General features: G+C 35.0%; 1 protein-coding gene across 50 annotated transcripts in view; it reads left to right on the top strand.

Moving 5' to 3' along the window:
* Window positions 1–13512: 13512 nt before the first annotated feature.
* brd3b (bromodomain containing 3b) overlaps window positions 13513–23738 on the top strand; it is a 40179-nt gene continuing 29953 nt past the window's right edge. For 20 of the 50 annotated variants that reach the window (XR_015489968.1, XR_015489967.1, XR_015489965.1 and 17 more), the window contains exons 1-5: window positions 13513–13623; window positions 19083–19405; window positions 21487–21624; window positions 23082–23226; window positions 23313–23491. Coding sequence is in view for 45 of the 50 variants with exons in the window: in XM_087251335.1 (XP_087107461.1) it covers window positions 19205–19405; window positions 21487–21624; window positions 23082–23226; window positions 23313–23491 (663 nt within the window). In the remaining 5 variants the exon portion in view is untranslated. 50 annotated transcript variants of the gene reach the window in all.

Raw genomic sequence — 23738 nt, 5'->3', positions numbered from 1 at the left:
CGCCACAGCGGAATGAACCGCCAACTTATCCAGCAAGTTTTTACGCCTCGAATTCATTCATTCATTTTCTTGTCGGCTTAGTCTCTATTAATCCGGGGTCGCCACAGTAGAATGAACCGCCAACTTATCCAGCTAATTTCTTACGCAGAGAATGCCCTTCCAGCCACAACCCATCTCTGGGAAACATCCACACACACATTCACACACACACTCATACACTACGGACAGTTTAGCCTACCCAATTCACCTGTACCGCATGTCTTTGGACTGAGAGGGAAACCGGAGCACCCAGAGGAAACCCACGCGAACGCAGGGAGAACATGCAAACTCCACACAGAAACGCCAACTAAGCCGAGGCTCGATTCAGCAACCCAGCGACCTTCTTGCTGTGAGGTGACAGCACTACCTACTGCGCCACTGCTTTGCCCTAAAAATCGATTTTGGTATTCGCTAATAATTACACGCGTGAACATTTAAAGTTTACTTGCCAAATTTAGCGTGTCAAGTTCACTTCATTTGCACATGAAATTCACTTCACATATATACCGAGTTACAGTGTTCACCATATTCTCCGCCGACGAGCGGGCGCTGCCATTTGAATCTTTTTGTCTCGCCACTTCCGGTCACATTCACTTCCATTCATTTTTTGACGTTAAAAACTGCTCGTTACGCTGCTTGATGTTGCAATTTGATATTTTCTTCTTATATTATTCTACTTGGTCTGTGTAGTCATGCAGACATTTGTTTGTGGAGCAAGTAGTTTGACCATTTTCTGCCGTTTATTATTCCTAGTCATTTCTCCAATAGGCGACTGAATCGGAAGTTCTAAGACAATCGCGAAAACAGGCGCACTTCCGCATTTTAGAATAAGGTCAATATATATATATATTTATATATATATATATATATATATATATATATATATATATATATATATATATATATATATATATATATATATATATATATATATATACATACACACACACACACACACACACACACACACACACATACATATATATATATTATTCAGGTAGGCCACTATTTATTTTCGCTGCTCACTGCGCACGTGATTAAACATAAGGAAGCTGATTGGCTGAAAATATTGCGCTTGATAACTACCGTCGTCCGCACACAATCCACACAGCCTTCGCTAGCGTTCATTCACATTCTCTCTCTTTCTCACACACACACAAACATGTAGGTATTTACTACGCACGAGTTAATTCTGGATCCATTAAAATAAATACCGGAACACAGAACACTAATTTTTGACATTTTCCAGAACAGCATCCGGCAAGACCCAGCTCAAATTTAGCACTGCTCATGCCACCTTAGTGCGAATCCTTATGCAAAATGGAGTGAACAGTCCTGCACAACAATAATAGGGTGATTAATGTGTCTCTACGGCACTTAAACAATGCAGCTAAAATAGAAATACTTAACTCAATTTTTGTTTACTTTTAGGATGCCTTCTGTTTACATGTTAGAACCTTAATCAGAGTATTGCCTTATTCATATTTATCTCAGAACACTGTAGTCCATGTAAACGTACCGCGTGTTAGCAGGACCACAGTCACATTCGTTTCTTTTCCCCAAGGCACTTAGAAACTGTTTCTTTCAGGCGTCCGGGTTGCAGAGAGTCCATCTTCATGAGGAAGAAACTACACACAGTTTGGCTTTAAGTTCCTTTCTATTTGGAAGATATATCGGCCTATGAATAACACAGTGGTCTAAAAAGAATGAAAAGCAGGTGTACTCCTGGCTGAACTCACGCTGGATGAAAAAACTCAAAGATTCATTGTTAGATTTGTGTGAAAAAAAGACGCTTTTTCATGATGTTTTGCCTCTATAATTCAGCGTAAACATGTATTAAGCATTTCCAAAGATTTTCAATAATGTTTATATGTCATCTGATAATTCCCAGCAAGCAGGGTGTTTGTGATTTGAAAATATGCAAGGAGTTAAAGGAATCCAGATGATCGTCTGGCCTCAGGGAATCGCCAGGATTTTGGAAGTGCCACTTCTGCCCCCTATTGGAAGAGTTGCGACATTACAGCTTACAGTTTAAGGTTGGGCTTTCATGAAATGCTTGGTACACATTGCAAAACATCCATTTCTAAGCCTCAGGTTGACACAAATGCAAAAACCCTCATTTTCTTTCTTTTTTTTTGGTTCTGTTGTCTGTCTGTCATAAGGAAGAAACTGTAAATGTTGATAATTATCCACCTTTTTCCTGCACCCCATGATGCTTGAGTGAATTATGGGAGTAACTTCCATTAAATTATAAACATTGGGTGAAAATTTAAAAATGGATTAAATTAGGTATATTAAAACCGAAAATATATGAATATTAAAAATAAAAATTCTTAGAATTAAAAAATTACTTTCTGCAGAGCATAAATAACCTCCAAAACTCTTAACAAATCTTTCTGCAGCAATCTTACAGACATATGTTAAATATTACTGTACTATGGAGAAAACAAAGACAAAATAAAGCAGAGGAGCAACACAGGAATCTCAAATGAGCTTATACACCCACCGGCCACTTTATTAGGTACACGTTACTAGTACCGAGTTGGGCCCCCTTTTGCCTTCAAAACTGCCTTAATCCTTCATTACAGATTCAACAAGGTACTGGAAATGTTCCTCAGAGATTTTAATTTTTCAGAGGCTATATAGCATCATACAGTTGTTGGTCTGATTTGTCTGACAGATTTGTCACTGCACATCCATGATGCGAATCTCTCAATCAACCACGTCTCAAAGGTGCTCTATTGGATTGAGATCTGGTGACTGTGGAGGCCATTTTAATACAGTGAACTCATTATCATGTTCAAAAAACCTGTCTGAGACGATTCTCGCTTTATGACATGGTGCGTTATCCTGCTAGGAGTAGCCATCAGAAGATGAGTACACTGTGTTCATAAAGGAATGGACATGGTCAGCAGCAATACTCAGGTAGACTGTGGCGTTGACACAATGCTCATATGGTACTAATGAGCCCAAAGTGTGCCAAGAAAATATCCCCCACACCATTACACCACCACCACCCGCCTGAACCGCTGATACAAGGCAGGATGGATCAATGGTTTCATGATGTTGATGCCAAATTCTGACCCTACCATCCAAATGTTGCAGCAGAAATCGAGACTCATCAGACCAGGCAAGTTTCTCCAGTCTTCTATTGTTCAATTTTGGTGAGCCTGTGCGGATTGTACCATAGGTTTCCTGTTCTTAGCTGGCTGGAGTGGCACCCGGTCTTCTGCTGCTGTAGCCCATATGCCTCAAGGTTGGCGTGTTGTGCGTTCAGAGATGCTCTTCTGCATACCTCGGTTGTTGCCTTTCTATCAGCTCACAGGATAATATCATCTCTTTTGGACCATGCTCTGTAAACCGTAGAGATGGTTGTGCATGGAAATCCAAGTAGATCAGCAGTTTCTGAAATCCTCGTTCAAAGATGTGAACGTTCACCTAAATCCCCTTTCTTCCCCATTCTGATGCTCAGTTTAAACTCTAGCTAATGTCTACGTGCCTAAAGCTGCTACCATGTGATTGGCTGATTAGAAACTTGCAATAAAAACAGTTGAATAGGTATACCTAATAAAGTGGCCGGTGAGTGTACATAAATATGCCTGTGACAATATTACAATATAAAATAAGTAAAATTAATTACAGTATATGACAATAAACACATATGTTACACTGACACAAGCAAGCACACCCTTATTATCCTCCATCATGGCACAAAGCCAAACAAACAGTATGCCTCACTGACTTTACAGTGACTTTAGTTCTTTTTGAATGGAAGTTCCCCAAACCGGAAGTGCAATCCATAATTTGAAATGCAGTATTTATGAAATCATGGGGAAAAGGTGGATAGATTTCCTACCATTTGTGTTGACGCATCGAACCTCAATTGCAGATTGAGCCAATCTGAAGCAGTGTTTTCACGATGATGATGATGATGATGATGATAATGATGATGATGATGATGATGGTGAATTCTGAATTATTATTGCAATTGGGGGAGGTGTGTGCACTGTAGAGCTTCATCATTCATGGAAAGTGCAGAAGATCTATTGATTTAAATGACACATTCTGCTAAAGGTTTGCTAAGAGTCTGACAGCAAAAGAGTCTAAAAGAGTTTCCGATTGTGATAGAGAAACTGGAATTGGCCATGTTTTAATCTGACTGTACAGCTTTCCTTATGAATATACATTTAAGACATTTTGAAATACCTTTTCAAGGCAAAGTAAAACCAATCTAAGATATAACTGAAGACATCACAGTATGCCAACATGTTCTTTCACTGTAAATGCCTTGAAAGTTATTATTTTTAAAAAATAATTTTCAAAAAATACCCATTAGAAGAAACAAATACAATTTTTGATTGCACTTTTTGAAAAAAAAAATAGTCCACCACAAATAACTAAAGATGGTCAAAAATCAAGAAGCATTTGCTTGAGAAGCAAAATGACATACATTAGCGGTCAGAGTTTTGGAAGGTTTGTATTAATGTAAGCAAATAAGTCTACTTTTCTTCTTTTAGTTGATGAATTGTGTACTTTTTCTAAGTTCTGGGTACATTTAAATCACAGTTGAATGTGAATACACTTTTTTAAAAAGTACTTTATTCCTGTGATTCAGTGCTGAGTTTTCAGCATCATTAATCTATTCTTTGGTGTTGCATGATCAAGCAGAAATGAAGAATTCAGATGCAAAAATCTCTAAATGCCATCTGGAATGTTCATCTAAAACGAGCATTTTTGCAAGCTACTGTGTGTATGTTCAGTAAGAAAACTTTTATGGCAAAACATACAGTTGAAGTCAGAATTATTAGCCCCCTTTTGATTTTTTCTTTCTTTTTTAAATATTTCCCAAATGACGTTTAACAGAGCAAGGCAATTTTCACAGTATGTTTGATAATATTTTTTTTTTCTGGAGAATGTCTGATTTGTTTTATTTCGGCTAAAACATAAGCGGTCTGTAATTTTTTAAACACTATTTTAAGGTCAACATTATAAGCCCCTTTAAACAATTTTTTTCTTGATAGTCTACAGAACAAACCATCATTATACAATAACTTGACTAATTACCCTAACCTGCCTAGTTACCCTAATTAACCTAGTTAAGTCTTTAAATGTCACTTTAAGCTGTGTAGAAGTGTCTTGAAAAATATCTAGTCAAATACTATTTACGGTCATCATGGTAAAGATAAAATATCAGTTATCAGAAATGAGTTATTAAAACTATTATGATTAGAAATGTGTTGAAAAAAATCTCTCCGTTAAACAGAAATTGGGGGGAAATAAACGGGGGCGAATAATTCTGACTTCAACTGTAGGTTTTTGCATTGCCTTTAAAGTGAAATAACTGAACATAAATATTGGAGGCTTAGAAAAACAATCGTTCTAGAGGAAAATTTAAAGGTGTTTTCATCTGAACTCTTCAAATTATAACTAAAATGATGATTTACAAGAATTAGCTTGTCGGGAGTATCATTCAAAATAGTGTCTTTTGAAAATAACTATATTAAATAAAGAAACTTAAATTGACCAAACTGTATATTTTTTACTGTAATCAAATTCTAATATTACACTTGATAAGCATTAACAAAGTTTCCATGGAAGTCTGGTGCACTGTAAAAAAACATCTACACTACAAATGTTGTTAAGTTACTTCAACTTATTTGAATACGTTAATCAGGTTTCAACTATATTGTTTAAGTTATGCAAAGTTTAACTTAATATTTCCAGTCAGTTTGATATAAGTTAAGATAAATAGAAAAAATTAATTATTTAATTCAACTAAAAAAATAAATAAATAAAGATGCTGTATGTAAGTTTTCGACTCTTTTAAAGCATTAAAATACCATACTGTGTTTGCAGATATTTAAAAAACAAGTAAACATTCTTGTTTATCTGAAAAACAATACTAAAGTCAGATATTCTGTTTTGAAAATGCAAGTTACGTCTTTCTTTTGGTTCTTTGGTGCCAACCCACAGTTTAGCCAACTAAATTTCAGCAACCCATTTTGACTTGTTGGAAAACCGCGTAAGGAAGGCTCTTAAAGTGTGCATCTATGACCAAAATGCGACCTCTAGTAGACAGTAGCAGCCTCCGAAATGAGACACAGATTCAGAGTTCCACATGAGGTTATTAATTAGCAAATAATATAATTATTTTGAGCGTAAACATTAGGTGACGTCGTAACCCCGTGACCTAACAACATGCTATGTTATGAGATTTGCAGTGATAAACAATTTAGCTGTTTGCACCAGATGAAACACGACAGAAATGTAAATACAGCCATTCAGAAGCACAGAATAATGCACTTACTGCACTCCAATGAAATGGTAAAGTTTTTAATCTAATTAATACATATTAAACTTTAACATTATTTAATGTAGATGCTGAATCACTGACACAGTATGTGTCACAGTTCGAAAGTTCAATTTCAAACGGTTTATTTTATTCTCAAGATCTAAGGTGAACTATCTGCTGCTGCTTTCAGTAGTATGGCAATAAATGTCATGTAAAATGGCATTCAAACTCACGTTTTTAGCATTTAACACTGAATAAAGCACATGAGGTGTAGCTGAGGCAATCATTGTCAGTTTTATGTTGTTCAGATGCAAGAAATAGAAGCCGTTTCTAATGTCAAATTTCAGGTGTTGATTAGGACAAAAACTCCTTTTAATAAGGAAAATATTCCTTCTATCAAGTGTGTTGCTTTTATTTAGAACACCACTTAAATCAGCCTTTAGGCTTGATAGTCATGCACACTCCTGTTGATTTTATTAGTCTAGCAACCTGCGCTTGCGTGTTTTGATCTAGGAGTGCAATACCTAGTTCAACCACTGGGTGTCAAGCTTACATACAGCAAGACATATTTTACAGTTTATAATAATACATTGATTTCAATGAAAAAAAACACTACAGTGGTCACTAAAATAACATAAAACTGAAAAAGTTCCAAATTTACAGAAAATAAACTGAGGAAAATCAGATAACACTTTAAAATTGTGGTTTAACAAAAGCATTAAACAAAACTATTGAATCTAGCCTGTACAAAATTGAGGGGTATTAATAATTATGTCCACATCTATATACTGTACAAACACACCACATAGTTAGATATTAGTTTTGAGTGTGGTTTAAGCCTAATATTCATCTTGCTTCTCAGGTAAAAATATCTTGATTTAAGGATGTTTGGATATTTGTATTGGAAAACAAGAGACAAATACTATGGAAGAACATCAATTTTTGGAGTTTTGCTACAAGTTATGCAATATTAATTTGTGGAAGGTTGAATTAAAATGTATTAAAACCAACAGAAACGGTTTTAAATGAGTGGACTTTTGTGGGTTTTGTCATTGGACATCTTTGGCATTTCAGTACTCTCCCAAACCAGCATCTTGTGAATGTGAAGACGAGATTTAAAGACCCCTGGCTGAGGTAAAGACAAAACGCGAAGCTCTTGGGTTTGCACTAGTCAAACAGGGTTTGTTAGACCATCAGGAGCAAAAGCACGTCCTATCTGAGACAAATCTGTAATATTTCTCTGTGAGACACCGATCCGTCACAGGACACGTCCGATGAAGACAAAAGAGATGCATTTTAAAAGATTTTTCTATTTTTGTACAGTGTAATGTCGTTTTTCTCTATGTCATTATTTCATCGTTTGTACATTGTAAACGTTGCTGGTGTAAATATTCATTTGAAAGAGGAGCCTCAATCCTGTTCCTCTGCTGTTTATTACCCTCATCTAAGAGCTGAGGATGGCTCGATTGTTGTTTTTTACAAGGCAATTGGAGGGTGTATTGTATATTGTCCTCTATTATATAATGTCTGTTCAAAGGACTATTAAATTTCAGATTGTAAAAAAAGCCTGCGCTGCTATCTTCAGAAAACATCAGTCAACTATTCAATAGGCAGGAATAAAACATCATGGTAACACTTTACAATAATGTTGCAGTAGTCATTGCGTTTACTAACATGAACAAACAATGAATGGTATATATTTAGTGTTCATGTTAACTCAGGCTGCACTAACTAACGTTAACAAGCATGAATTTGGATGTTAAAAATGCATTAGTAATGTTAAACTATGATTAATAATTGCTGTAGAAGTATCATTCATACTTAGTTCATGTTAGGAAATAAATTAACTAATGAAACCTTATTATAAAGTGTGACCAAGATCAAATATAATGAATAACAGAGCCAAATAAATACAAATATAAAATAGGATTAATGTTTTCGTTAACAAAAATATTGCTGCCTTAAAATGTCTGCATAAAACAAATCAAAGCCAAAACACGAAAATAAAAAAGATGAAATTCAACTGAAAAATTTACCCTAAGTCTAAATTGAAGTAAATTTCTGTAATTTTATGTTCAATATTTTACAGTAAATTTCTGTCATAAAACGGCCGTTATTTTACGGTTTATTTCTGGCACCCCAGCTGCCGCAAATAAAGTGTAAAATTACAGTTTTTTTTGTTTTCAGTCCACCCCTTTGAGCAGATAGGTAACAGGTTGTTATGTTATAAATATTCATTCATTTTCCTTCAGCTTAGTCTTTGATTTATCAGAGGTCACCACAGCAAAATGAATCGCCAACTATTCCAGCATATGCTTTACACTGCGGATGCCCTTGCAGCTGCAACCCAGTACCAAGAAACACCCATACCTCTCACATTCACACACACTCATACACTATGGCCAATTTAGTTAATCTAATTCACCTGTAGCGCATGTCTTTGGACTGTGGGGGAAATCAGAGCACCGGGAGGAAACCCCAACATGCAAACTCCACACAGAAACACCAACTGACCCAGACTCGAATCAGCGACGTTCTTGCTGTGAGGCGACAGTGTTAACCACTGAGCCATAATGCCGCTGTTATACATATTATGCACAGCAATTTCAGATATATTACTGAATTATTATCTCTGCACTGAATAGACAAAATGAACAGTGAATAGTGGCTGACCTCACTTGTCCAGCGTCGCAGCTAGAACGTGTCTTCCATTAGGAAAAAACTTCAAACTTCACAAATGAGACAGGAGGGTTGTCGTCATCTGGAAAGAAAACAAAAAATCAGTTCTCCATCAACACACTCTCCTTATTTGCATTTAGAGAGGCCACATTTATCCAAATTATACACCACACACCATCCTGCCATCTGGCACCACAACAACAGTTGAAATTGAAATGATAAAAACATCCAACAATGATAAGAAAAGTTGATATCATGCTTCACAAGCACATAGACTGCAGAGAAAACAGACACATGCTTTATCTATATAAGAGTTCTCAGACATTAACCTGATGCAGGATAGATAACTGATGCAGACAATAGATAAATAACGTTTAGTATGTATATTAAATGTCAGTATTTGTTGCCATACACCACCGGACAAATGTCATGTTGCCCATCCAAGTTTTAGGAACTAAAAATAATAACTTGACTTCTAGTTGTTTATTTTGTATCAGAAGTGGCTTTTATGAAAGGCAAAAGGCCTCTAGATTACGCTTATTATACCAAAATATAATATGATCATGCCTTGATATTTAATTAGGACAGTAGGTCTGACTTTGTCAAAGTCTTGTCATTTAACATAAGTACAGAATATAAAGTCACGCTGCAGTGGAAAAAGAATGAATACTGTATGACTCCCATGCGCTTGGATGACTGTATTCATACATCTCTGCAATGACTCAAATAACTTATGAATAAAGTCATCTGGAATGGCAAAGAAAGCATCCTTGCAGGACTCCCAGAGTTCATCAAGATTCTTTGGATTCATCTTCAATGCATCCTCCTTCATCTTACCCCAGAAATGCTCAATAATGTTCATGTCTGGTGACTGGGCTGGTCAATCCTGGAGCACCTTGAACTTCTTTGCTTTCAGGAACTTCGATGTGGAGGCTGAAGGATGAAAACAAGTGCTATCCTGCTGAAGAATTTGCCCTCTCCTGTAGTTTTTTATTTTACCATATAATTTACTTCAAGTTTATCTATCACAGATTTGACTTTTCCTCAGGAATCAGAGATTGTTTGTTTGTCTTTCAGTTACAAAATAATAAAAGTTAATAAAGGCAATTTCGACATTTTAGTGTACAATTCTTTGATTTCTTTTCAGAATTGTGAAGAGGAAAGTCTTATAAACTCAGAATATTAAGAAAAAAAATCTAATATAAAAAGTCTAAATCTCTTTTCTTATTTTTAGATTGAAATAAAGCACAAAATACAGTTAGTTGATTTACAGATACACAATAGCAAAAGTAAACAAAGACAATTTCTTTTCAGAAGTGTGAGGAGGAAAGTCTGAAATGTGACACAATGTAAAACCCAAAAGTCAAGTTCATCAAATGAAATGAGTGTTAGCTCAAAATGGACAAAGTTAATTTTACTCATTTGAACTCAGTGTTGAAGGTAATGAGTTAATTTAATACCTCATTACTTCAACGAGTAAGTTCACAGTACTCATATAGATTCATTTTTTAACTTAAATGGTTTGATTTGCCTTAACTTATTGGGTTTGGCAGTACTTAGTTGGTTTGAGTTGTCTTCATTTATTGGGTGTTACATGTGCTCAAATTGCTTCGTTTATTCAAATGGATTAAGTTCACAGTACTCATTAGGACTAGTTTTTCAACTTAATTGGTTTGGTGCAATTGTTTCCTCAAACAGTGTGAGTTACCTTAATTTATTGGGTTTTAGTGTATATAAACTCAGGATATTAAAAAAAAATCTAGCCTAATAACTAAAAGTCTAAATCTCTTTTCTTATTTATAAATAAATAAAAAAACAAACAAATAAATAATAAATAAATAAAGCACTAAGAGCACTTCGATTTTTTTAAACCTATTTTCTTTTATTTTTTGGATGGTCCCTTTAAATAACAGTTCAAGATAAAATGTTTACTTAGTGTTTCAAACAACTTTTGTAAAATAAATAGTCAAAATGTATGATATTGACCATTTTGATCACCACCAGAGGTAAAACTCTCTGTGAAATAAACAAAAAGAGAGTCTTTGTAATAAAATAGAGTAGATTAAAATATATTTGAATTTGGCTTAGTTCTTGTTGCGTTTCCTCAGTTTCCTTTCTGACTATCTGACTATCGTTCAAGGTGGACCCCTTGTGGACTAAACCAAGCAGTGTTCAAAGCATATTCTTTTATTTATTTTCCTTCGGCTTAGTCCCCTTATTCATGAGGGGTTGCCACAGCAGAATGAACCGCCAACTAATGCAGCATTTGTTTTACACAGCAGATGCCCTTCCAGCTGCAACCAAGTACTTGGAAACATCCATACACACTAATTCGCACACATACACTACAGTTTGTTTAATTCACCTATAAGCGCATGTGTTTGGACTGTGGGGGAAACCGAAGCACCCAGTGGAAACCCACGCCAACACGGGGAACATCCGGAAAGTATTCATAGCGTTTCACTTTTTTCACAATTTTTTATGTTACAACCTTATTCTAAAATGGATTCAATTAATTTATATCCTCATAGTTCTGCACACAATAGCCCATAGTGCCAATGTGAAAAAAGATGCTTTGAAATTGTTGCAAATTTATTAAAAAAAAAAAAAACTGAAAAATTACATGTACAGAAGTATTCACATTCTTTGCCGTGAAGCTCTAAATTTAGCTTTGGTACATTCTGTCTCCACTGATCATTCTTGAGATGTTTCAGCAGCTTAACTGGAGTTCACCTGTGGTGAGTCATTGGGGGAGAAGTCGGGGAGGTGATCAATAACTCGATGCTCACTCTGTCTGAGCTCCAGCGTTCATCTGTGGACAGAGGAGAACCTTACAGAAGGACAACCATCTGTGCAGCAATCCACCAATCAGGCCAGTGTAGTAGAGTGGCCAGACGGAAGCCACCCTCCACCTGGAATTTGCCAAAAGGCATCTGAAGGACTCTCAGACCATAAGAAACCAAATTCTCTGGTCTGATGAAACTAAAATTGGAGTTAATGCCACGTTACGTTTGGAGAAAAACAGGCACCGCTCATCACCAGGCTAATACCATCCCTACAGTGAAGCATGGTGGTGGCAGCATCATGCTGTGGGGATGTTTTTCAGCAGCAGGAACTGGAAGACTAGTCAGGATAGAGGGAAAGATGAATGCAGCAATTTACAGAGATATCCTGAATGAGAACCTGCTGAAAAATATTAATGGAGTGGTAAATGTCCAACGGTTCCAGGCACGTGCACACATAGGGCTCGACCTGTGCAGTGGACATGCCCTTTTTAATCTTGGATAGAAAGTGCCCTTCCAAAATGATCAAAAGTGCCCCCGTAACACTCCCCTCCCCCTACCGCCCTTCAGTAGGCGTGTGACAACTCCGCTTATCAGAACGCGCGACAACACCGCCCTTCAGTACGACAACACCCCCCCCCCCCCTCTTCAAATATTTCATCTTGCACATGCCCTTTGGACAGTCTCTGCACGGGCCTGAGCGGTTCATTCCGCTGTGGCGACCCCGAATTAATAAAATGACTAAGCCAAAAAGAAAAAAGAATGAATAACGAATGTCCTTGAGTGGCCCAGCTAGAGCCCAGAACTAAATCCTATTGAACATCTCTAGAGAGATCTGAAAATGGCTATACACTGTCGCTTTCCATACAACCTGATAGAGCTTGAGAGGTACTGCAAAGAGGAATGGGCAAACATTCACAAAAACAGGAGAGCCAAGTTTGTAGCATCATGTGCAAAAAGACTTGAGGCTGTAATTGCTGCAAAAAGGTGCATCAACAAAGTGTTGAGCAAAGCCTGTGAATACTGGTGTACATCTGATTTTTTTTCAAGGTTTTTATTTTTAATAAATTTGCAACAATTTCAAAAAATAATTTTTCACATTGTCTTTATGGGGTTTTGTGTGTAGAATTTAGAGGAAATAAATGAACTGAATCCATTTTGCAATAAGGCTGTAACATAAAGAAATGTGGAAAAAGTGAAGCGCTATGAATACTTTCCGGATGCACTGTAAATATTTTTTTTTTCTGCCATCTTTATATTAATTGGCAAATAAATAAAATAGGGAGGGGGGCTTGATCTTCAAACACAAGCAATATTAATCACTTGGTTTTTCTGACAGGCGGAAGAGCATCTGTTGCGTGAAACATATAGCGGAATAGTTGGTGGTTCATTCTGCTGTGGCGACCCATGATAAATAAGGGACTAAGCTGAAGGAAAATGAATTTTTTTTTCTGACCACTTGTTGTAAATTTATGAACCACACTCAGCTAGCACGCACGCATACACACCTAGTCTATATAAAAATGCAAGTGTTCATTTTGTAGCAGTTATATAATAATAGAGCTACAGTCAGTCATTAACAGATATGACCAGCTGACGTTATACTGTAAAATATGTGTATTTGCTTGTATTAAAGAGAAAAAAGGCAGGGCAGCGCCGAGCTACAGTTATTCATTCACACAACAACAACCACAATACCGTGCGACGCAGCGCGCATGCGCACAACACTACCCAACCAGTGTCGACCCCAGCCATCTATTATGCTTCTTCGCAATAAAAGCTACCCGAAAACCTGCAAGGACAACGCAACCGGAGCCGCTAGGAGTGAAAGTAATAAAGTACAACATATACATTTACGTTTAGCGCATTCCGACCGGAGTTCGCGTTCAGTTTAGGTGAGGTATATCGGTGTTTTGGGGGGAAAACACAGCTGAATGTGGCTAGCAGGATCTCCTCTGACAGAGTCGAGGCTGCTGATGAGCGGCGCTTTGCAACAATCAGTGTAACAAAACCTGTTTTTTTCACGCGCCACCGTGTCGATGTGTGAACGCAAAAAGGTCGTAATCGTTTGCGATGTTTTTTCCTCGTGGTATCAAGTGTTAAAACCCGGGCTGCTGGACGCATTGTGGGTTGATTTCAAATTAGCCCGCTGAGTAGCTAGCCGACTGAACGGCATGCACACACAATGGTTGTGTTAAAGACATGGTGGGGCTCGATCCTCGGCATTCCTCACTCGATGCCCTGTCTCTCCCGTGCCCGCCATCTTTTCAAGAACTTATACACACACATATACACACACACACACACACGCCTGATGCAGTTACTTTAACGCGGGATGGCGAATGTTTTTGTCCAGTCGAGTTTCTGGTTATGGTTTAAATGCGCGCAGGGGCGCATTTTGCTAGCTGATGTTTTGGTTTAATTCTGACTAAACCTGCAATTTTTTTATGGCCTCTGATGGGCAGGCGCAGATTTGGGTCGATTTGTTGGTGTTTACAATAATTCGGGGTTAGTTCAGTTGAAAAACACAAGTTTACTGAATCTATCTGCGTTTTTCACTCTTAACGTTAGTTATTTTGTTTCAATGGGTCGTGTGAAAGAAACCCTGATACTGTAGTTGAGACTTTTAACATGTTTAACTACCGGAGACCACAAACTACTGCTTTATATGTGCAAGAAATGCTGTGAGTGTTGTTTCTAAATTAATTTGATGTTGATTAATAATTATAATACAGGTATTGAAATGTATGTGCTTGTTAATGAAATAAAAACGCCAGTAATATTAATATATGCACAAAGTAAACAAAATTACGGTGTAAAATGGGATTATTTTTATAAACACCCATTCATACAGGACTTTTAACTTCGTTATGTACTGGAGAAGGTGGTTTGTTTTTGTATTTTAGCTGGCACTTGTGCAAATAATACTGTGAGCGTTATTTCTAAATTTGATGTTGATTAATAATTATAATACAGGTATTAAAATGTATGTGCTAGGCTATTAAATAAAAACGCCAGCTAATATTAATATATGCACAAGCTAAACGAAATTATGGTGTAAAATGGGATTCATTTTTATAAACATACTCTCATACAGGACTTTTAACTTCGTTATGTACTGGAGAAGGTGGTTTGTTTTGTATTTTAGCTGGGACTTGTGCAAGTAATGCTGTGAGTGTTGTTTCTAAATTAATTTGATGTTGATTAATAATTATAATATAGGTAATTGAAATGTATATGCTAGTTAATGAAATAAAAACGCCAGTTAATATTAATATATGCACAAGCTAAACAAAATTACGGTGTAAAATGGCATTATTTTTATAAACACGCATTCATACAGGATTTTTAACTTCGTTATGTACTGGAGAAGGTGGTTTGTTTTTGTATTTTAGCTGGAACTTGTGCAAATAAAACTGTGAGCGTTGTTTCTAAATTAATTTGATCTGGATTAATGATGATATTGAGTTGTATGTGCTAGTTAATGAAATAAAATGGTCGTTTGTTTACTACATACACATTCACTGTGATGTTACTGTTGATAAATTACATTATCCCCTCACTGGCTTTAGTGTACTGCAAACTAAACTAAATGATTGCGTAAAATCAATTAATTCCACACATACAGGACTTTTAACTTGTTTAACTGCTGGAGAAGGTGATTTATTTTGTATTTTAGCTGGCACATGTGCAATGTAATGCTGTGAGTGTTGTTTCTAAATTAATTTGATGGTGATTAATAAATAGAATATAGGTATTGACATGTATGTGCTAGTTAATGAAATAAAAACGCCAGTTAATATTAATATATGCACAAGCTAAACAAAATTACGGTGTAAAATGGGATTATTTTTATAAACACACACACATACAGGACTTTTAACTTCGTTATGTACTGGAGAAGGTGGTTTGTTTTGTATTTTAGCTGGCACATGTGCAAGTAAAACTGTGAGTGTTGTTTCTAAATTAATTTGATCTGGATTAATGATGATATTGAGATGTATGTGCTAGTTAATGAAATAAAATGGTCGTTTGTTTACTACATACACATTCACCGTGATGTTACTGTTGATAAATTACATTATCCCCTCACTGGCTTTAGTGTACTGCAAACTAAACTAAATGATTGCGTAAAATCAATTAATTTTACACATATAGGACTTTTACCTTGTTTAACTGCTGGAGAAGGTGATTTATTTTGTATTTTAGCTGGCACATGTGCAATGTAATGCTGTGAGTGTTGTTTCTAAATTAATTTGATGGTGATTAATGATGATATTGAGATGTATGTGCCAGTTAATGAAATACTAACATTGTTTACTATGTACACATTCACAGTGATGTTAGTATTGATAAATGACATTATCCCCTCACTGGCTTCAGACTGTACACAGTAATATATGCTTAAATTAAAGTAAATTATGGTGTGAATTGGATTAATTTCATAAACACACACACATACAGGATTTAAAATTGTTTGTTTTGTGTTTTAGCTGGCACATGTGCAATATTGTGAGTCTTTTTTCTAAATTATTTAATGTGGATTAATGAGGATATTAATTTGGGTATTGAGATGTATGTGCTTGTAAATAAAATAAAAAACACTCTATTTTTTTTTTATTTATTTATTTTTACAACATGCACATTATGTTAGTATTGATCGATTAGATTGTCCCCTGACTGGCTTTAGACTGTACACAATAATATATGCATAAACTAAACTAAGTCGTGGTGTAAATTGGGCTACACTGCAAAAAATGCTTTTCTTGCGTAGATTTTTTTCTTTTTCTTTTTTCTAATCCAAATATCTAAACATTCTTATATCAAGAAGCTTTTTCTAGGTAAGCAAATCATAATGTTTTGTTTTCGAAAATAATATGCCAATATTAAGTGAGTTTTTCCTTAAAACGAGCAAAATAATCTGCCAATGAGATAAACAAAATAATCTTGCTTTTTCTTTTGACATAAGATAATTTTTCTTACCCCATTGGCAGATGTTGCTGGTTTTAAGGAAAAACTCACTTCATTTTGGCATATTATTTCTTAAAACAAGACAATATGTTTTGCTTGTCTAGAAAATTCTTCTTGATTTAAGATTTTTTTTTAGATATTTGGACTAGTAACAAGACAAAACATTTAAGAATTTTTTATTTTTTTTGCAGTGTAATGTTTTAAATGCACAAACATACGGGGGGGGGGGGGGGGGGGGAGTAAAATACCACTTTTAGATTCTCATTGTCACACATTTCTGCTGTGTGAATTGTTCTTAGATCAACATCATTGTTATTGACATTTTATCAATTTTAATATATGCATAAACTTGGCTAAATCGTGTTGTAAATTGGACACATTTTATAAATGCACGCACAGAAACAAAAGATAAAACATCACTTGAAGATTTTCAGTTTTTTTGGATTAAAGATTTATAGTTTTGAGTAAAATCTCATGTTTGCTTTGAAAAGTACTAATAATATTTCTTCTGAATGTACATAAAAATATAGATTTTTGCATAAGATCACATCAAAATGTTATGTGTTTGGACATCTTCAGATGGTAAAATTTCAAAGGATCTAAAATAAATTTTTTGTGGGACAACCATGATATTCAATCAACACATTAAAACATTTGTTATTCTGACAAATTGCTGTAAATTACACTGTTTTAATATTTCAAACCAAATATTAACATTTATCTCAAACCCTTACCTTATACATACCGTAAATCTAGAGAAACTTACCTACTTATAGGACTGGGCAATATGGAAAAAATGCAGTCTCGATAATTATTAGATATGACCCGTGGTTTTTTGCCCTCGTGTCCAAGTAATTTGATTTTGAGTATCTGCCAATACTAAAACCCCATTCAATACTTTTATAATACATAAAAAAAGCATAAAGAAGAGCCAAGAAACAGATCCAGGATGTTTCTTTTTTTTTTTTTTTTTGCTTAATTTACAATATTTTTACATTCAACAACTCTGTTAACAAACAGAGCACTTCTGTGAGGTAGCTTGAACAATCAAGTAATAAATGACAGATCAATTCTTCACTTTTGGACTTTACTGCAACAGTAAATATATATAAAAAATAATATAAAAACAAATAGCGCCTCAAAATAAAGTGCTCGTCAGGCAATCCCAAATTTACATATCTCAAAGTTTGCTATGGCAATGTTGTCATCATTAACTTTATAATACCTGACCGCAGACATACTCACGCTTTCCATTTCAAGCTGCTTCTTAGCATTCAACCAATAGCGTCTCAGCGACTAAGTGATGTCAAGCTGCACGCGTTGCTGTTTTTGTGTGAAGTTAAGAATGAGGTCTAACTCTGTGCCAACGCATAAATATAGATGTGTTATATATATATTTGAGTCCAGATCGGGAGGTAACGTCTGATTTCGATCAAGTCTGAAACAGCTAATCAGGCCCGATTTCCAATCACGTGATCGGATCTGGACATCCCTAATAAATATTTTCTATATTGAACTACAGCGATATATATGTTAATACTTTCCGATTTAAATGAGTACCCATTACCCAACAATGACCAAAGACGAAAATTGGAGAGTCCATTAAATTTCCGTTGGCTGAAAATTTGTCGCACATTTCTGCCGTGTGATTGGCTTTTAGATTAACAGAGTAAAAAGTTCAGAGCTTACATTGTTATTGACCGAAATTTTATCGCAATTCGATACAATATCGGTTATCAGCCCAGCCTTGCTTTCTTACTTTTTTTTTTGCATGGCTATTTATATTTCTTTCATTTTGGACGAGGACTGTGCCGATAAACGGTATTATATAGATTTGCGTTAACTTTTATGTCAATAACAATGATAAGTTCTGGACTTTTTTACTGTATGTTGATCTAAGAGACAATCATACAGCAGAAATGTGCAACAATATTATTATTATTTAATATTACAAATGCTCCGAATTTTTGGACACCAAAAATTTCAGTGGCCGAAATTATGTTTTGCCATTTAATGGACCCTCTAATTTTTGTGGCTTCAGTCGTTGTTGGGGTACTCTTTTAAATCTAAAAGTATTAACAACTTATATAGAAATATCATTATCGTTCAATATATGGAAAATAAATATTGAGAATGCATTTGTGCCGTATCGTCCAGCCCTATTTTGGACTGTGTGTGAATTTTTTGCAAATGTGATAAGCAGTAAATTATGCAAATCAACCATTTGGTCTAATTTTAATGTGTATAAATATATGCATTTATATGTTATATTGTGCAAAATATTATTTACATATGTGATTTGTTTTTTTCGCTGGCAGCGTGCTGACACTCAGGTCCTGAGATGGGATGTGTGTGTCGAGGTGGGACTAAGGAGCAGCAAGAGGATCGTTGTAACTGAGCTACAGACGTCATTCAAGCAACAGCTTCCCCCCTGGCCAATATGTCGGCAGTCACGTCCCCTGCCCAGGTGCCTGCACCTATTGTTAACCCGCCCCCACCCGAGTTCATAAACTCTGGTAAGCCGGGCCGGAAAACCAACCAGCTACAGTACATGCAGAATGTGGTTGTGAAGACTCTTTGGAAGCATCAGTTTGCGTGGCCCTTTTACACACCTGTGGATGCAATCAAATTGAATCTGCCGGTGAGAAAAACCTTTTTGTCTTTATACACAATTATTATTCCTCCTGCGAAATTTATATTCTTTTTCTAATATTTTTCAAGGAACTTACCAAGGAAATTTTCACAGTAATTCTGATCATATTTTTTAGTCTAGGGAAAGTTTTATTTCTTTTCTTTTGGCTGTAATATAAGCAGTTTTTAAAATTTTTAAAAACAATTTAAGGTCAATATTATTAGGCTGTTTAAGATTTTTATTGACACTATTATCCAGTAACTTGCCTAGTTAACAGAATGGGCCCTATCATACACCCGCTGCAATAAGGCTTAAGACCAGTACAACAGTAACTTTCACATTTTGCACCATGTTGTTTAAATTGCAAATCCACTTGCGCCACTTTGTGGACTCATGGGTGTTCTGGTCTAAAAAGGAGGTGTGTTGCTATTTTGAGGAACTGAAATAGACCATGCCATTGACCAACTAAAAGCTGGTCTTTCAGTTTATTCTTAACAAATTGCGTTTGTATAATGTTGTTATTATTATTATTATTATTTTTATTATTATTATTATTATTATTATTATTATTATTAGCAGTGCTATTTATTATATGCATCTTTATATTTGTTTTAATAAAAACAAGAGGCATGCATCACCATATAGGGCATAAGAATAGGACGCGTGTTTGGATATAACTCTTTTATTTTTTTAACACAATTATTATTGTTTATTTATTAGTTTGCTGGAAATTAGAACTAAATATAGAAATAGTTTTGAAACCAATCTTTACACTTACCAAATGACATTAAATATGTAGGCTAATTGATATCTTCAGTGGAGTCAGTTTTCACTGTTTCCTTACTCCATGAAAGTAAAGGAGTAAAAGTAAATTAAAGATAAATTAAAGAGGCCAAATGGAGGAGGCTCATTCTTTATCCTTGGAGATGAGAATCTGATTGGTTTAATGCAGTTATACTAAAAAAACCCATAACTAATTAATAGAATAAGCACAACACTGTTAGACCAAGAGCATATTTTTCTGTTTTTTTAAATATTAAAGTGGATTTGGACATGCCCTTAATGCTTTTGTTAAATATCCGGTTCAGTATCATGTACTGTCATCAAGGCAAAGACATGAAGAATATTTTTAAAAGAATAAATATTTCACGGGAGGAATAATAATTTCATTTCAACTGCATATTTGAAATACGAGATTGTTGTTTTTTGTCTCTTATGTTGCATTTTTCTTTGGTTGGGTAGTTTGTTAAAAAAAGGAATATTGTAAAATTACAATTTAAAATGACATCTTTTTATGTGAAAACTTTTGAAAATGCAGTTATTTTCTATAATGACTAGTCTGAATTTTTGGTATCAATATTCTAGTGTACCTTGTCACATGATAATTTTATGAAAAAAAAGTGTATTTTTTACTGAACTAAAAGAATGATTCACTATTTACATTTTAAATGTTTGCAGAAATGGTTATGCTTTTTTTTCTCAGATTTATTTCATAATTTTTTTATTGTTTAAAATCATTCTTGCTGAACTAGGTTAAAATTTCATAATACAAAAAAAAAACCAATCGTATAAATGGTAAAGTATTATGGTTTACACTAAAAGATTTGACAAAAAAACAGCTTTAAATGTTTCTTGAGCTACATAATAGAAAATTTCTAAAGTATCATAGTATGTGACACTGAAGACTACAGTAACTTACAACTTTTAATCAGGGGAATAAATGGCATTTTAAAATATTATTTTTAATGTATTTTTAAATAAATGAATCCATCTTTGTGAAGCAGAAAAATACTAAACATACTATGTTTTAGAAGTGTAATTATTCATATTTTCTATATTTTGGACTGCAAGCTGTGTTTTAAAAGATTAAATAAAATTGACTGGTTTATTTCTGCACCTTTAATGTTGCCAAAGGAAATAATATTTTTAAAAGAAAAAATATTTGCCTTTTTGGGATTATTAAAGTAAGGAATAAGTGATATTACTTTTATATAGATATATCTTTTACTGCAGATGTTGGCTTTTAAGGCTTGAGTTTTTCTCTATTTGGTGCCTTAAACTTAGTCTAACTTATCATCTGTGTCATTTAGGACTACCATAAAGTTATCAAGAATCCAATGGACATGGGAACCATAAAGAAGCGGCTTGAGAATAATTACTATTGGACTGCTGGTGAATGCATGCAGGACTTCAACACTATGTTCACAAACTGTTACATCTACAACAAGGTACGTTTGGGTTTTTAATATTTATTTAAATTATTTTATTTTTCCTGTTATGCTTTTGTGTATCTAGAGGAGCATTCAGTGTGAAATTATTAGTTTTCCAAATATTTCTTAAATTCTGTTTAACAGAGAGATTTTTTTTCAGCACTTTATTAAGCATGATACCTTTTATTATTCTTAATAATTTAACATGTTTTTTTTCTTTGCCGGTTTCACTATTAACTATATAATTATTTATTTAATTAATCACGATTAATTAATCGTAAAGGCTTCTCAACACCGCGTTTCTGCTTGGAACAAAACTGCAGCAACTAAAAGTAGTTTGTGCATCAAGACCAGGGCCAGACAGAATCTGCGGACGTTTTTTGCTATTTCTGCAGAGAATTTTGGTAAAAATCTGCGGATTACTGCGTAATTATTTTGGGAGTATGGGAGATGACAGGGGGCTTTTGTGAGTGCGGAAATTTCAAATCGCTATTGTTTTAGGAAGAAGCAATGGAAAATACACAGAATTGCAAACCACTTAAAGTTACAAATAATGGCGCTGATAAGAGCGATCATGTGGCGAATGCTAGCTGGGATCAACGGAGTGTTTTTGGAGAGAGTGCTGAAAGACTCAAGCCTGTTTCACACCGCAAGCGTGAGCAGAGCATGTTTTTTTGGCATCCATGATAACAGATAAGAGCTTTTATACTGCATACAGAAGCAGTGTGTCAGCGTCGTTGAAGCAGCGATAGTTTCGCCGCTGGGTCTATTTTTTTCGGTGCATTGATAATGACCAAAAACACATGGAATGAGCAATTTTATCCAATAAATGCATCGAAAATATCCGCTGATATTTATATATTCAATTAAATAAACTTAAACGATTAGAACGGCAACAAATATTTAGTTGGACCCGAACTACAAAACGAAATTTAAAACAATTTTAAACTAGTGGGGTTTTGAAATCAATTAATGCAAATAATCGCAATACCAGTGAAACCGTGATCAATTCTTAGACTATAATCGTACAACCAAAATGTATAATCGTTGCATCCCTAGTGCTCTGCATGAATGAGAACACCTCATTTTGAAAATAAGTATTTTTATCAAATTTTCAGTGAATACACGTAATATATTTCGATGCATTTGGACAAAACAGATTTATTAAACAAATATATTTATTAAAATAATGTTTTAGTCACCAAACATCTTTAGAAATAGAAATATAATGAATTTAAATTCATGCGAAATATTGCACACAAAAAATGACAAACTACAAAATTTTAACAATTTTGTTTTTTTTTTGTTGTTGTTGTTTGTTTCTCTTATAAAATAAAACCTTTTTATATTTATCTTCGACTGATCGCATGCCTGAATAAAAATGCTGAAACAATATATTGTGCATCCCTTTTGTGTGTGTGTGGAAATAGAGTAAATGTGATCTAGAATAATTGTCTTTAATTTGTTACCCTCAGCCCACAGACGACATTGTTCTCATGGCTCAAGCCTTGGAAAAGATTTTCCTCCAAAAGGTAGCTCAGATGCCCCAGGAGGAGGTGGAGCTTTTACCCCCACCACCGAAGGGCAAAGCACGGAAACCCGGAGCACCCCCTGGTTCAGGTAACTGACTGAACACCACAAAGCTCTGGAAGATGCTGCTTTGAGGAGAGTTTCCAGCTGACTTTGTCGTTCTCTCTTTTAAACAGAAAACCAGCAATCGATAGCCTTGACTCCTGGATCTCCATCGTCGTCATGTCCGAGCTCTCCTCCTCAGCTGGCTCAGACTCCTGTAATCGCTGCCACTCCAGTCGCCACCATCACAACCAATGTCCAAGCTGCGCCCCCTGCCACGGCCATGATCCCAACCGCACAGCCTGTGGTCAAAGTAAGAGCAGCTACAAATGTGTTTACTCATCATAGAGGAGTAGTTTCCTATGTTTAGCTATCTTACAATCTTTTCATCTCTATCTATCTATCTATCTATCTATCTATCTATCTATCTATCTATCTATCTATCTATCTATCTATCTGTCTGTCTATCTATCTATCTATCTATCTATCTATCTATCTATCTATCTATCTATCTATCTATCTATCTGTCTATCTGTCTGTCTGTCTGTCTGTCTGTCTGT

This window comes from Danio rerio, chromosome 5 (assembly GCF_052040795.2).
Source record: "Danio rerio strain M-AB ecotype USA chromosome 5, GRCz13ab, whole genome shotgun sequence".
Taxonomy (NCBI): Eukaryota; Metazoa; Chordata; class Actinopteri; order Cypriniformes; family Danionidae; genus Danio; species Danio rerio.
Note: the sequence above shows the minus strand (reverse complement) of the source record. Positions and strands in the feature narration are given on the sequence as shown.